This window comes from Mytilus californianus, unplaced genomic scaffold (assembly GCF_021869535.1).
Source record: "Mytilus californianus isolate M0D057914Y unplaced genomic scaffold, xbMytCali1.0.p SCAF_4, whole genome shotgun sequence".
In the NCBI taxonomy this organism is placed as follows: Eukaryota; Metazoa; Mollusca; class Bivalvia; order Mytilida; family Mytilidae; genus Mytilus; species Mytilus californianus.
In genome coordinates, this window is record NW_026262690.1 from 95,678,728 (window position 1) to 95,693,848 (window position 15,121).

The following is a 15,121-nucleotide window of genomic DNA, read 5'->3' on the forward strand; positions in this document are numbered from 1 at the left end:
GTGGTAATAATCATTGTGTATAAGTTTCATAACATTTGGTTGAGGCAAACTGTTAGAGAACAGAAACCATTTTTTGGACATAAGGACGCACAAGGGTAACACTTAATCCCCCCTCCGGTGACGAAAGTGGGAAGACAATGGAGGGAAAAACATTCTTTCAAAATTTAAGTCAACATGTTATATCAGTGTCAAAATTATTCCCAATTAAATCTTAGGTAAAACAGTATGTATTAGATTTCAGGTGGGTATTCAAACCATGTTGTACCTCTTAAACTAGAATTTGAAGGTAATAGATCGTGACAGTGATGTTATAGCTTGCCATCTGCTTCTTGCAACATGGTAGAAACTCTTCTAACCAATAAGTAACCATACCTTTAAACAAACTTAAGTTTTTCAACAATACAGGTGGTAAGGACTACAAAATAATACTTTGCTTTATTTTGTATGAATGATCCTTTATTTTCAAATTCTGAATGGCAATTTTCTAAATCAAATAAGTTTAAACAACCGAAATAATTTCTTTTTTTCTTTATTATCTTAATTTTATATCCATTTCTTGAAGTACTTGTTTAATTGCTGATAACAACCCTTTCATGTCCTCTGGGTATAAATGTCCTATACTTCCTATTCTAAAACAGTCTGCATTCAATACTTTCCCAGGGTAAATAACATAACCTGAAATAGAAATAGAAATTCATTTTTCGACTAATGTATGTGACCTTAAAAATCAATGATGACAAACAAGATGTAAACCAGGTTGGTCACTCATAATAATAAATGAAACACATAAAATTTGGTGCATTTAGACTTCAGATATTATCACTTCAAAGTGATGCATATGTTGGAGGCATTTAAAATTTTGGTGCTTTTAAACTTAAGAATCACACTGATGTGGCCTCAGTTTAGTATATGTCTGATTTAAAAAGAACAAAGTTAATGGGCTTCACCTCTTTTGAAGAAAAAAAAAGAATTTTATTAACTCATCTTATTCCATATAGATGGGCAAAATCTTACTTAATCCTAAAACTATAAAGTTTTTTATTTTGGTTAAAGTTTATAGTATAAACTATAAACAAAATAATCACTACAAAAAAAGAAAACATGTTATATTTTTCATGCATCAGAAGCGCTTTTCTGGATTTACCTTCATCAGGAATGCTCAATGCCAAATATTTGAAAGACAAATTCAGCACACAAAGTAAAAGAGCTGCAATTTTCTTAAAAATAGTTTTTTTTTTTTTTTTTTTAAAATCACTTGTCTATCTAAAGGAAATATTTAATTATAATAATGTAACTTAAACTTTGAATTTCAAAGAAGCTTGATTGAGGCACAAAAGAGATGTAAAATTGGTTTAACTCAACCGCAAATATTTGTGCCTCAGTGCCAAGTCAGGCTAATCTGGGACATGTGTTATTTGTTATTGTTTGTAAAATTGAGAATGGAAATGGGGAATATGTCAAAGAGACAACAACCTGACCAAAGAGCAGACAACAGCCGAAGGCCACCAATGGGTCTTCAACGCAGCAAGAAAATCCCGCACCCTGAGGTGGTCCTCAGCTAGCCCCTAAATAAAATTGTGTACTAGTTCAGTGAAAATGGACGTCATACTAAACTCCAAAACATATAAATGAACTAAAATTAAAAAACATACAAGACTAACAAAGGCCAGAGGCTCCTGACTTGGGACAGTCTTTGTTTGTACTGTGGATTAATTTAATTTCATAGATACCAATTTTCGTGGATGGAGAAAAAAATGTATTTTCATGAATATTGATTTCATGGTTTTGCCAAAGTCAATATAAGCCTATGGAAAATTTGTACATCGTTCAAAATTTAGTGAGATATTTTAGGCCATTCCTGTGACATTTTGTATGCATGTCTGACGGTTGGGACATTACATATTTGGCTTGAAACTGAAATGCATAGAATGAAATACAATAGCATCACATATATCAAAGACCTATTATACATACTTTTCAATTATACCAATAGCTACACTGAAAACTCTTTTTTTATATAAACAATATCAAAAGAAGTGGCTACCGAAAAAATATACAGTATTTATTTGAAGTGTCAATACTAACTATTTTCACAAATCAAAGGGTAAAAAGAGAGATTTTATTTTAATTATTAGATGAGGATTGTAGATTGAACTTTCTTACAATTTTCCATTGTTTTCCATATTAACTTTAATAATTGTTGTAACAAAAACACAGAGTAAGAAAAATCAGTGAAGTGATCATAGATAAAATTGCCATATAAGGTCATGCATGTAATATGAGTTAAGTCAATGAACTATATGTAACTCTATAGTCTGAGAAACACCAGGTTGCATATGTTTTCTATGAAATTGATGTTGTTCTCAGATGCTAACATTACTATCTAGGTTTTCTTTATATGAGAACTGTTTCCATGATATTATCCCTTGTTAGCTTTACACTTTATTGTAAAATGTATATCATTTAGATTAGAATAAAACTTAAAACCAATCTGAATATGTATATATATATATTTATAATTGTTTGGGCTTGTATTATATTTGCCTTCGGGTTTATAGGGGGTCTCATTAGGGGGGTCCAATCCCGGATCCCGCTTATTGTTTTGTCAGATTCCCGTATCCCGCTTATCATTTTTTAAGTTTCCCGTTTCCCGCTTATATTTTTTTTTCTATAAGAAATCGCCTTGCAAGAGCCCTCCTATCGGTATATCACACTTGTATTACCATTGGCAAGATATCAGGGAACCGATAAATGGCTTACTGGTGTCACAAATTTAGGAATGATACAAAAAGTTTGTCAGTGACTCGCCAAAGGTGGGGGGTACTCTGGGCGCCAAGACTGTAAGAAGCGTGACTACATGTCCAATAAACTGTGGGTAAAAATTGCGGCAGGGGATCTGGGGCCGTTGAATGCACCCAGCAGGTCTAGGGTAGATTTAAGAGTACTCGAAGTTGCTGAAAGCTAGTTGATTGATTGATTGATTGATTGATTGCTAAAAATGGCAAATAGTTCATGATTGTACAGGACAAAAACAAAATTTACAATAAATACAACAGGTAGCTAGGTCCTGATCTTCAAGGATGAAGGTCTGGAATTTTAGAAATGCAATGCATAGAAAATGTGGTTTTCTTGGATAGGAACATAGATTTTGCCTTTCAGTAGACCACCTATGAACCACCCAAAGTGTTGTTGCAAGTTGCTTAACGTGTAGAGAGCGTGGCATTCTCTCTACACTAGCGGCATCGGAATTTAACGTCCCCATTCTGACCAGACGTGACTGCGTAATTATACATTACGCACAACCAAACGAACGTCACCATAGGCGGATCCAGGGGGGGGGGGGCCTGGGGGGCCCGGCCCCCCCCCCCCCTTTCGTGGGAAAAATTTGGTTGATTATATAGGGAATCACTGAAGCGTGACTGGAGCGGGCCCCCCTTATAAAAAGTTCTGGATCCGCCACTGATCACTCAAGTATGAGGTCAACTCCTTATTCATGGTCTTGGTCTAGTGTGATGGGGGCTTTACATCCACTTCATTTGAACTTTGGTGGACATCTGTCTCATTGGCAGTCAATCCACATCCCTTTTTTCATTTTTTGACAACAAATTTGATTCACGCTTAATAAAATGATGATTTTCCCGGATTCCCGGCTCATTTTTTGGTAATTTCACGTGTCCCGCCCGACTTTATTTCCCGTTTTCACGGACAATAATTTGACTTTCACGTGTCACGCTTACAAAAATCGGCCAATCCCGCGTCACGCTTAGACCCCAATGAGACCCACTTTATATGATCCGTTCATCCTATTTCGACTCTTCAAAATTCAAGAGTCTATCCTAAATTGAGGTAAAATTATATGGCCTTCCAAATACCGTTTCAATTCCTAACATCACTGAAATCTGGATATGGTGTACTAATTTTTGCACCTTTGGTTTGCGGTATACCATCTTTTCCGCAAGTTTATTGTTTTCTGTTTGGTATTTTATTAATAGTTAAGATCCATTTTGTTACATCTGGTGATCTGTTTATTTGGCAATCACCAATGGCAGTCAGCAGGGTTTAAGAACATCCCTTGTTCGACCTGCTAGTCAAATGCATTTTGTTAAAATATACTTTTTCACTGTTTTGGTCTTTTGGAATATGTTGTTTGTGCTATATTTAGACCCCTCTACCAAGAAATTTGTTTTGCATGCACACATATAAAAATTGCGGTTTTTATCCAATGCAAATATAGGTTTGAACCTTGTTTTCAATTTAGACTTGTATATATCAATTGAATATATATTTTCCTTGCCAATATAACAATGAAGAAGGGCCAATCCCTTCCTACACCTTAATAAAATGGGTGGGCATACCTGCCAACTTTTCGAAATCTCCATGGGGGATTTTACGTGCAAGAGGACCTAATGCTCCTCTTATATTGTCACAAATGTTTTTAATCTATACTACTATATTGTTTGAATGAGTATGTTTGTGTTTAAATACCTTTTTGAATGCCTGTTTTGAGTTGTTCAGTTTATATAACAAGGAATTTCAAAATTCATGTCAACACCTCTCATGGGGGAAATCCCCCATAAATACTGGTAGTGAAAGTTGGCAGGTCTGAGTGTGTTTCCCCACCCCCCTTCCCCCAGTACTCATAGAACCCAAATTCCTTTTACAGCATACATCATTAATCAACACTTTAAAAGATAGTATTAGAATAAATCAGGTCTTGGTTAATAACACAGAAAAAAATGCTTTTGACACACAGTTGAAATGGGTATAGGCTAGGTTATCTTATGTTTATGTAGCTGTTTCATGCGAGATAAAAATCAAGCTTGAATTCACTGTATGTATCAATTTGTGTGGTCCCACCTTTACAAACCTATATCTTGAGGATATGGGTTTTGTTTATTGTTGCTTACATCCATATCCATGGTCTCTGGTGGATAGTCTCATTGGGGATTGGCAATGATACCACATCTCTTTAATTTTATAATGAAAGAAACTGTTCAGTTCAGCATGCAAATATATTTTTCACCTGACTGAATATGTTTAGATTGTCCCTATTTAAGGTCATAACATGTTTATTAAGAACAACTATTAAAAAAATTTAGTCATTCATAATATTTTAACATCAAACTGATAAAAAAATTCAAATACATTTAAAAAGAGACTTCAAACAGTCTGTATCACTCACCTGAACGTAAATAGTGCATTTCATATTCAGACATGTTTCAGCAGTAGTATCGCTACTGAATTCAAGCTCATCCTTTAATATATGGATAATACTCTTACTTTCCTTTTAAGATTTTTTAAAAGTAGAATATTGTTTATGAAGTGTCTTATTTTCTGTTTCCATTTTCCTTGTAGAAACTTCCAACTTTACAGTAAAGAAATTTCTCTTGTTGTCATGTTTTTCATCTGATATAAGCAAATAACTCCTGCTAAGTTTACAACAATCAGAATTTTTTAGGGCAAAAGATGAAAATGTATTTTCCTGGGCTTATATATATATAGAACAAAAGCCATAATGTGTGTGGCCTGATAAGCTTGTCATTAGGCATCTTTACAAGGAAATTCTATTAAAATTTTAAATAATGTTCTAAAAGAATTTGCCTTATCACTTCACAAGAGAAGACATCAGATCTTATAGCAGTGTATTTATATTTTCAGAACCAAATGAAGATTTTCTCAAAAGAACTTCAACATTTTATTTTTGACAAGTTTTCTAATCTTGTAAGAAACATAACATTACAAAAGGTCAGACAAATATCTTTTAACCCCATCAAGAAGGTCCTGAATTTACAATTTATTCAGATGAAAGTATAATTGACCACTGTAAGGGGTGCTATGTATGATGGTCTGGATGGGGACCTTCATTTCTGTATGCTTTAATTTTTTAGATATTTTTTCTCTATTCTTTATGTTTTGTGTCCATTATTCTCTTTTCCATTATATTTTAGTACCACATTATTCTCTATTCTTTATTTTTGGCCGTATTTTTCATTATTTTTTTGTCCATTTTTCTGCAGATTATGCCCATTGTTCTCTATTCTGTAAACCCCATCCAGCCCTTCATGTATACAGAAGAACAAAGAAATAGACAAAGGAAATATAAATTTTATCCTTTGCACTGACAACAATGACTAAATGCTGAAAACCTTAAACCTCAAGCATATAAGAATATTTAATTTAAAGGAAATCCACATGTAACCAAAATAACACTGAACCACCTGAAGATATAGTAGTAGCCTCACGCAAATACTTCAGACATAAACAATAAATTCTATAGTAAATATAGATGTGGTTAAAAAGCCATCGGTAAAAATACAACAAAAATAATTATTATGAAATAAAAGAATATAAATAAAGATCTCTACCTCTGACCAACAAAAGAGTGATATTCTTCAGGGATTAAGCTTGACAACCAGCATTTGCCTTCTAAAGTCTCTATATGTCATGAAAGAATTCTAAATTTTTTGTCAGCTTCTCAACTAAAGCCTTCAAATTTTTTTTCATAAAAATAAAAATTACCCTGAAGCTCCTGAGTCTAGAAGAATCACACGTCTTTTCTGTCTTGCTTCTGCACCTTCATTCAGGAAGTACATAAGAAAAACATATAAGACTGGGACCAACAGTAAACATATAAGACTGTAGGTGATGGCAAAACAGATAAGACTGTGACCAACAAAGAAGTGTAAAAGACTTAAAATGGCCAAGAGTAAAACTGATAAGACTGTGGCCAACAGTAAAACTGATAAGACTTTGGCCTACAGTAAAACTGATAAACTGTGGCCTACAGTAAAACTGATAAAACTGTGGCCAACAGTAAAACTGATAAGATAAGGCCTACAGTAAAACTGATAAAACTGTGACCTACAGTAAAACTAATAAGACTGTGGCCAACAGTAAAACTGATAAGACTGTGGCCTACAGTAAAACTGACAAGAATGTGGCCAACAGTTAAAATGGTAAGACTGTGGCCAAAGTTAAACTGATAAGACTATGGCCTACAGTAAAACTGATAAAACTGTGGCCTACAGTAAAACTGATAAGACTATGGCCTACAGTAAAAGTTATAAGACTGTGGCCAACAGTAAAACTGATAAGACTGTGGCCTACAGTAAAACTGATAAGAATGTGGCCAACAGTAAAACTGATAAGACTATGGCCTACAGTAAAAGTTGCAAGACTGTGGCTAACAGTAAAACTCATAAGACTGTGGCCTACAGTAAAACTCATGAGACTATGGCCTACAGTAAAACTGATAAGACTGTGGCCAAAAGTAAAACAGATAACACTGTGAACAAAAGAATTAAGGACACACAGACAGAATCAAACAATATATATTCTGTGGACAAAGAATAAAACAGATTATTGATTGTTATTTGTCTTTGTTAATACATGCATGTCTATTTTTATCAGAGAGTAGTTGGACATTGCTGGTAGCTGTGATTTGATGTATCTTTGATTTTTTTTTCGTAATTCCTGTTATCACTTTTATGTGTTATGACATGATAAAACAAGAGTGCACACACTGAAATGTCTCGCCTTCTTTACTAACCATTGATTTTATGTTGATAGTCCTAAATATAAAGCTTTACTACAAGTAACATTTAAACTTAACATGATCCAAGAAAATGAGGTCAAGGTCAGATAACCCAAGTGAGAAATACTTGTACACCTTACAATCATTCAATAAGCCAAACATAGTTGACCTATTGCTTATAGTTTCTAAGAAACAGTCTTAACCAAGAAAACTTAACATTGACCAATGAACCATGAAAATGAGGTCAAGGTCAGATGAACCATGCCAGGCAGACATGTACACCTTACAATCAATGTATGCATTAAATATAGTTGACCTATTGCTTAATGTATCTAAGAAACAAACTTAACCATGAAAACTTAACATTGACCAATGAACCATGAAAATGAGGTCAATGTCAGATGATACTTGCCAGACAGACTATATACACCTTACAATCCTTCCATTCAACAAATATAGTTGATCTATTGCTTATAGTTGAAGAAAAAACAGACCAAAACACAAAAACTCAACACTGAGAAATGAACCGTGAAAATGAGGTCAAGGTCAAATAAAACCTGCGAGACTGACATGTACATCATAAAATATTTCCATACACCAAATATAGTTGACCTATTGCATATAGTATTAGAAAAAAAGACCAAAACTCAAAAACTTAACTTTGACCACTGAACCATGAAAATGAGGTCAAGGTCAGATGACACCTACCAGTTGGACATGTACACCTTACAATTATTCCATATACCAAATATAGTAGACCTACTGCTTATAGTATCTGATATATGAACTTGACCACGAAAACTTAACCTTGTTCACTGATCCATGAAATGAGGTCGATGTCAAATGAAAATTGTCTGACGGGCATGAGGACCTTACAAGGTACGCACATACTAAATATAGTTATCCTATTACTCATAATAAGAAAGAAATTAACATTACAAAAAAGGTTGACTTTTTTTTCAAGTAGTCACTGAACCATGAAAATGAGGTCAAGGACAATGGACATATGACAGACGGAAACTTCGTAACATAAAGCATCTATATACAAAGTATGAAGCATCCAGGTCTTCCACCTTCTAAAATATAAAGCTTTTAAGAAGTTAGCTAACGCCGCCACCGCCGCCAGATCACTATCCCTATGTCGAGCTTTCTGCGACAAAAGTCGCAGGCTCGACAAAAACCTAGCATTCTGCTGCTATTGTGTATACACAATACAATGTTCCATACAGTAGAAAAATCAGGGAGTGGGGGAAATAATTAAAGAATCCAGGTTTATAATTAAGTATAACAGAGCCAACCTCAGCAGTTGCACTTGGATCAAAACAGTCTGAAAGCCAAATCAATTAGGAAAATGAAAAGCATTGAAAACCCATTATTCCAAAAATATCAATAATATTTTAAGTCAGCACCCTGATATACCCTAAGGGATGAAAAGTCCGCAGGGCGTGTAAGTTTACAAATCTATGTGTCAATCTTTCAATTGAGAAAGAGCCTGTTGTTCATATTGGAAAAAAATTGTTATTGATGTACTAGTAGTTGTAAATTAACATCTTCTCATTACTTTGATCAGAATATTTATTTCAAGATGCAGATACTTTGAACAACTGCCACACAAACCAAATCCTGAGGAAGTTTGGGTTTTATTTCTCTGAAAATTGATATGTGAAAGCAATTTTCTGTGTCTAAGTAATACAACCCCTGCAAAAAGGCAAAACGGCTGACAGACTGATGGATTGAATGCAAACCTACATAGTTCCGTTCAGTTTTGGCAGAAGGGGACTAAAACAAGTGATTACAGTGACAAAAAGATTGAAACAGTCAAATGCATTATCAAACATAAACAAAGCAATATAGACATCTTTATTTGAGACTAGGAGAGATTTAAAGTAGGACATTTTGTAAAAAACACCTTTCTATTGTTAAAGACTGAATCTTAACCTTTAGATGTTGTTCTATATTTGTGTTCTCATTGGTTTGCGCTCCACATCTCCCTTTTATTCATATCATAGGTAACCATGAAGTTTTTAGCCAACATCAATTGACAATCATGAAATTACACCTTGTGTTGACAAAAAACAGATTTTATATAATAGCAAGCTTTTACATTATAATGTTATTAGGGTTCAAAAACATCCTTAAGCATATTAAAAGTGTTTCCCTTATTAGAGTTTTAAAATAATTTTGTGCAGAACTGATGTAATAAATTTCAATCTTTATTTATATATATTTTCAGGATGTTTGTTACTTAATTACAATATGATGTAACACGTATGACTTTTTCAAAGGAATTGCACTTAAAAATTTGCTAAACAATCTCTATAAAAATGAGGAGATGTGATATGATTGCCAATGAGATAATTATCCAACAAAGTTCATATGAAGTGGATGTAAGCAATTGTAGGCAACTGTATGGCCTTGAACAATGAGAAAAACCCATACTGTATAGTCGGCTATAAAAGGCCCTAACATGAAAAATATTATAAAATTCAACTGAGAAAACTAATGCCCTTATTTTTAACAAAACAAATATGAGAAATAAATATGTTTTACATTTGTCACGATTTATCAAAGGATGTATTCTAATAAACTCCTGACTAAATATTTTTAATTTAATTGTTTATAAATTCCAATAGGGAACACATATTACATCATTGTAGTATTAAAAAATCATTTTATAGAACATTTAGGCCACTGGCATTCTTCAGTTTCTTTATCATCCTTCTAAACTACATGGTAGACATGTCACCTTTCACAGTCTTTAAGATGTTATACATTAAGATTCTTGCAAAGATCTAAATGTAAAACATCTAAATGATTGGGAAAGTGACATGTCTACAATGTTGTTTAGAAGGATATTTAAGAAATTGAAGCAGGCTAAAATGTCCTAAAAATGGTTTAATTTCTACAATAAATATTTTTGAATTGATAGAATTTCATCTTCTGTTGATACATTATCATTATTTACATACATGTATATATGTTGTTGATTACATCATTAAATTGATACCCACTAAAAGTAAATGAATCCACTGTACATATTTCATACAGTTTAGAGCTAATTTCTTAATGCTTGTAGAGTAAGACATTGGTTGGCTTGCTTGCTTTGTTTGTATTAACGTTTGCTCAAGCATTGTAATTAAGATTGATATATTCAAACAATATAGATAGGCATAGTTACACCTGTATATATTATATTTAAATTTGATTGGACATTATCCCAATTACAATTGTACAATATACAAACAAAGCAAGCAAGCTAACCAAAGTTTTACTCTACATGCATTAGGAAATTGGCTCTAACATTAACTTTTTCTCATACTTCTTCCAAGAAAAATCAAGTGATATCTTTTTATTCCCAAAACATTATCGTGTACTTATATATCTTTTAAAAGCAAGTTGATCTTTAGAGCCGTAATTTCTCTTCTAGCAAAGATATGCCGTTATGATCATTCTGCTGTTTTCTCTCTATTCATTAAGGTTTCAAAAAACAAAAATGACTAAAACTCTCATTCAATTGTACATTATTTTTGCTGGTTACTGAGTTTCTCCCTGTCTATTACAGTTTTCAAGAATGATTTAAATGTATTGTAAATTTTCTACACAAAAGTTTATTTATCGAAAAATTTTGATGATAATGTTGTTATTTTGAATTTCAGCCTCAAAGAGCATTAAACCTCAGAAAGAGTAGTCAATTTTGTGTTAAAACCAGTAAAACATAAATACCATCAGTAATATCAAACAGACGCCTCATTTACATGATTACATTACGAAATTTTATACAGTTTAAAAAAAAAAATCATATTGTTCAGACTAGTTACCACACATTGAGGAATATAAATATCCCATCCTGCTCCAAAACTGAAAGGTGATAATTTAGTGATTAGAAGGTAATCAAAAACAAGAGTGCACACGCTGAAATGTCTCGCCTTCTTTACTAATCATTGATATTATGTTGATAGTCCTAAATAAAAAGCTGTATTACAACTGTCACATAAACTTAACATTAACCAAGTAAACTAAACATTGACCAGTGAACCATGAAAATGAGGTCAAGGTCAGATGAACCATGCTAGGCAGGCATGTACAGCTAAAAATTCTTCCATACAACAAATATAGTTGACCTATTGCTTATAGTTTAAGAAAAAAAGACCAAAACACAAAAACTTAACACTGAGCAATGAACCTTGAAAATGAGGTCAAGGTCAAATAAAACCTGCGAGACTGACATATAGATCATAAAATATTTCCATACACCAAATATAGTTGAACTATTGCATATAGTATTAGAAAAAAAGACCAAAACTCAAAAACTTAACTTTGACCACTGAACCATGAATATGAGGTAAAGGTCAGATGACACCTGCCAGCTAGACATGTACACCTTACAATCATTCCATACACCAAATATAGTAGACCTATTGCATACAGTATAAGAAAAACAGACCAAAACACAAAAACTTAACTATAACCACTGAACCATAAAAATGAGGTCAAGGTCAGATGGCACCTGCCAGTTGGACATGTACACCTTACAGTCCTTCCATACACCGAATATACTAGACCTATAGCTTATAGTATCTGAGATATGGACTTAACCTTGTTCACTGATCCATGAAATGAGGTCGAGGTCAATTGAAAACTGTCTGACGGGCATGAGGACCTTGCAAGGTACTCACATACCAAATATAGTTATCCTATTACTTATAATAAGAGAGAATTTAACATTACAAAAAATCTTAACTTTTTTTTCAAGTAGTCACTGAACCATGAAAATGAGGTCAAGGACATTGGACATGTGACTGACAGAAACTTCGTAACATGAGGCATCCATATACAAAGTATGAAGCATCCAGATCTTCCACCTTCTAAAATATAAAGCTTTTAAGAAGTTAGCTAACGCCGCCGCCGCCGGATCACTATCCCTATGTCGAGCTTTCTGCGACAAAAGTCGCAGGCTTGACAACAAAACCAATCTAAATCTGTAACTTCCCTTCATATACTTAAATAAATATTCACTCAATATTTACAGGCATAACAAAATTATATGGACAACTATTTGATTTCAAAATGACTGAAAGACAGAACGACATACATGAGTTTAACTATATGTAAGTAAGGATTTGTATACTATACAAATCCTTGATGTAAGTCTATTATTATTATCATGTGTTATGCCAAAAAATCCAAATCCAATGCCCCTCCCCTTCCCATGAATTTCAAACTAATCTTCTATTCTATTCACTATCCAAATAAGAAATTACATCTTGAAATTTAATTTATACACTCATGGCATTATACCCTGATTATATGCTCCCCTAAGCATTTAAATGCAAACGATTTATTGTCACAGTTGCTGTTATGTAATCAAAGCTTCAACATAACCTGAATTTTAATAAACTGTTAACACAAAGATATGTACGTCTCACCTCTTTGTTATTTTGATAGTAAAATGCAAATCTTGAAATTAAAATAGCAATACTTTAAAGTGTAAGTTATGCAAAATATTCAAAGTCAATGAACCATGACTAAAGGTACAGGGCCAAGCAATCTCTATGGAAATAAGATGTGCCAATGCTAATACAACTGCATACCTAACATCATTGACCTACTACTAGTGGTTCCCCATAAAACTGAACTAATCACAAACTAATACATTGTTGATGTGGCTGCTGCTGAAAACAGCATACCTATGTCTTACTTTTTGACTCCGTCAAGGCGAGACAAAAATTGCATAAAATCTTTTCAAAATTCTCAAGTCTGTAAAAAAAGAAAATTTTCTTGAGATAAAACAAATGATAAAGCTAACATTCTGTTCAAATTTCACAAATGAACTTTAAAATTACTGTGAATTCATTATTTTTGGTATTCCAATTTTTTATGGATTTCGTGTGTATAGGTGAACCACGAACTTAAATGATCAATGCAGTACAGATTTTCTATAGGCTAGTATGGAGACTGACAAAACCATGAAATCAAATATCCATGAAAATTCAATTTTCCTCAATCCAAAAAAATTGGTACCCACAAAAAATAAATGTATCCACAGCAAATGGCATTTCTTTTTCTCCATTTTGTTTCCATTAATTGACTTTTGGAAAACTTAATATTTCCTGCAGGTACAATTGATGATACAATTTTCAAAGCATGTTAATTCATTCATATAAGTATTATGCAAAAGAACTTTTAGTTTAGACATAATTGTCTCACTATTCACTGTTACAAAAAATTAGCATGTAAAAAATGAAAACAACACGTTATAAATTTCATGCATCCAAAATGCTTTTCTGGATTTACCTTCATCAGGAATGCTCAAAGCTGAATATCTGAAAGCCAAGAGAATTTTCTCTGATATTGCACTAATGCTTGCAAAAGTAAAACATAAAGGTTGCAGGGGCAGATCCAGCCACTTATAAAAGGGGGGGGGGGTTTCCTAACCCAGGATAAAGGAGGTGTTCCAACTATATGTCCCCATTCAAATGCATTGTTTGTCAATAAAAAAGGGGGGTTCCAATCCCCGGAACCCCCCCCCCCCCCTTTGGATCCGCAACTGGGTTGTTGTCTGCCATAAGGTTATACTGTCAAGTACATTTAAAAAGTAAAATAACAAAAATACCAAACAGATGCCAGATGAAAACTTAGACCATAAGCCTTTCATATACAAAAGTCAGCTCTTCTCAAATATAAATCTTTAACTATTAATAAAGGCAGTCAACACTGACAGATTTATAGTGTCACTATGTCCCAGCCTGTGATTCATTTAGCAATCCAGACAAAACCATGAATGGTGAATCAGATTTTTATCCTTTAAGGGTGTAATTATTTTACAATATTGATATGTATCTCATAAATATGTAAACATGCCCATGTGATGATATGCACTTTTGACTTACTGTGTTTGCTTGTAGTGCAATTTGTGGTTTAATATAATTTTAAAGATAAAAGAAAAATATTCTAAAAGTGTGTTTTCACCTAACTAGCAAAGCCACAAACCAACCTTTTCCCCACACACTAAAAACTGGAATGCACACATAAAAGTACTTGTAAATCTAACAAATTACACAAGAAGTAAGACATTGTGAATCTGAACATAAAACTTGTGTAATAAGGGACACATTATTGTCCTCGGTGATAAATATAATCCTTATGAAACAGTGTTTATGAAATATGTTAACCGCATTTGCATTATTCATGTTGACCACTATACATTTGTAAAACAGGTCACTCTCATTACTGAAATATCTCTTTCCAAGGTGTGCTCCACTTTATAGTGTCTTTGCTCCATTTACTTCATTTTAAAATATTGTTAAAAAGTAAACAATATTAGGAAGAATGAAAAAAAGATTCATAAAAAAAGTGTATATAATTACAAAACATGTAAAACTGTCAGGTCTCAGAAATTAGTTCAACTAAAATTGAGAATGGAAATGGGGAATGTGTCAAAGAGACAACAACCCGACCAAAGAGCAGAAAACAGCGAAAGGCCACCATTGGGTCTTCAACACAGCTTGAAAATCCCGCACCCAGAGGTGTGCTTCAGCTGGCCCCTAAACAAAAATGTATACTAGTTCAGTGATAATGGATGTCATA

At 33.2% G+C, this 15,121-nt stretch overlaps 1 protein-coding gene across 2 annotated transcripts in view; it reads right to left on the bottom strand.

Annotated features, from left to right (window-relative positions):
- Positions 1 to 511: 511 nt before the first annotated feature.
- LOC127698887 (2-aminoethylphosphonate--pyruvate transaminase-like) overlaps positions 512 to 15,121 on the bottom strand; it is a 50,033-nt gene continuing 35,423 nt past the window's right edge. For both annotated transcript variants that reach the window (XM_052202608.1, XM_052202607.1), the window contains exon 8: positions 512 to 675. In XM_052202608.1, the coding sequence (XP_052058568.1) occupies positions 533 to 675 (143 nt within the window). In that variant the 3' untranslated portion in view covers positions 512 to 532. The remainder of the gene's footprint in view (positions 676 to 15,121) is intronic.